This window comes from Pygoscelis adeliae, unplaced genomic scaffold, assembly GCF_000699105.1.
Source record: "Pygoscelis adeliae isolate BGI_AS28 unplaced genomic scaffold, ASM69910v1 Scaffold838, whole genome shotgun sequence".
NCBI lineage: Eukaryota > Metazoa > Chordata > Aves > Sphenisciformes > Spheniscidae > Pygoscelis > Pygoscelis adeliae.
The window spans coordinates 99,542-100,213 of NW_008825277.1; the positions used below are offsets into that span (position 1 = coordinate 99,542).

The window sequence follows — 672 nt, forward strand, 5'->3', positions numbered from 1 at the left end:
ATTCTGGAAGAGCTGACAGTTAAATCCTGGAGAGGGAGGACGCGGTCTCCCAGAGCACAGGAGGCGACTTGCGCTGTTTCCCTGCTAAGGCCGGTGTAGCAAAGCAGCGTAGCCTCTGTACGCCAGAGGTGTGACATAAATAGCTTTAACTTTTCTCCCCGTGATCCCTCTAATACTACAGCAAGCCTTAGATGGGGCCAAGAGGCTCCGAGTTGCTCTCTAGTAGCTGCAGCTTCCCCTGCCCGATGGCTTCGGCGCTAACCCCCGTGCTTCCCGAAGGACTCCGACAACCCCGACCTGCGGGACCGCGGCTACATCTACTGGCGCCTGCTCTCCACCGACCCCTTGGCTGCCAAGGAGGTGGTGCTGGCGGAGAAACCCCTCATCTCCGAAGAGACGGATCTGATCGAGCCGACGCTCCTGGACGAGCTGATCTGCTACATCGGGACGCTGGCCTCCGTCTATCACAAACCTCCCAGCGCCTTCGTGGAGGGGAGCAGAGGGGTCGTGCACAAGAGCTTGCCCCCGCGAACGGGCTCGTGAGTATCTCCGCTTCCCCAGGGTGACTCCCCACTCCACGCAGGGACTTCCAGGGCTGGATCCGTGCGACGGGCAGGTCGGATGCTGAGCCAAGTGGCTGCGGGACTGCTGCGGCCAGACACAGCGCCGTGC

General features: G+C 61.8%; 1 protein-coding gene across 1 annotated transcript in view; it reads left to right on the top strand.

Annotated features, from left to right (window-relative positions):
* LOC103921833 (AP-1 complex subunit beta-1-like) overlaps positions 1–543 on the top strand; it is a 12,044-nt gene extending 11,501 nt beyond the window's left edge. The window contains exon 10 of the mRNA XM_009329860.1: positions 280–543. Within this exon, the coding sequence (XP_009328135.1) occupies positions 280–543 (264 nt within the window). The remainder of the gene's footprint in view (positions 1–279) is intronic.
* The last annotated feature ends 129 nt before the right edge of the window (positions 544–672 follow it).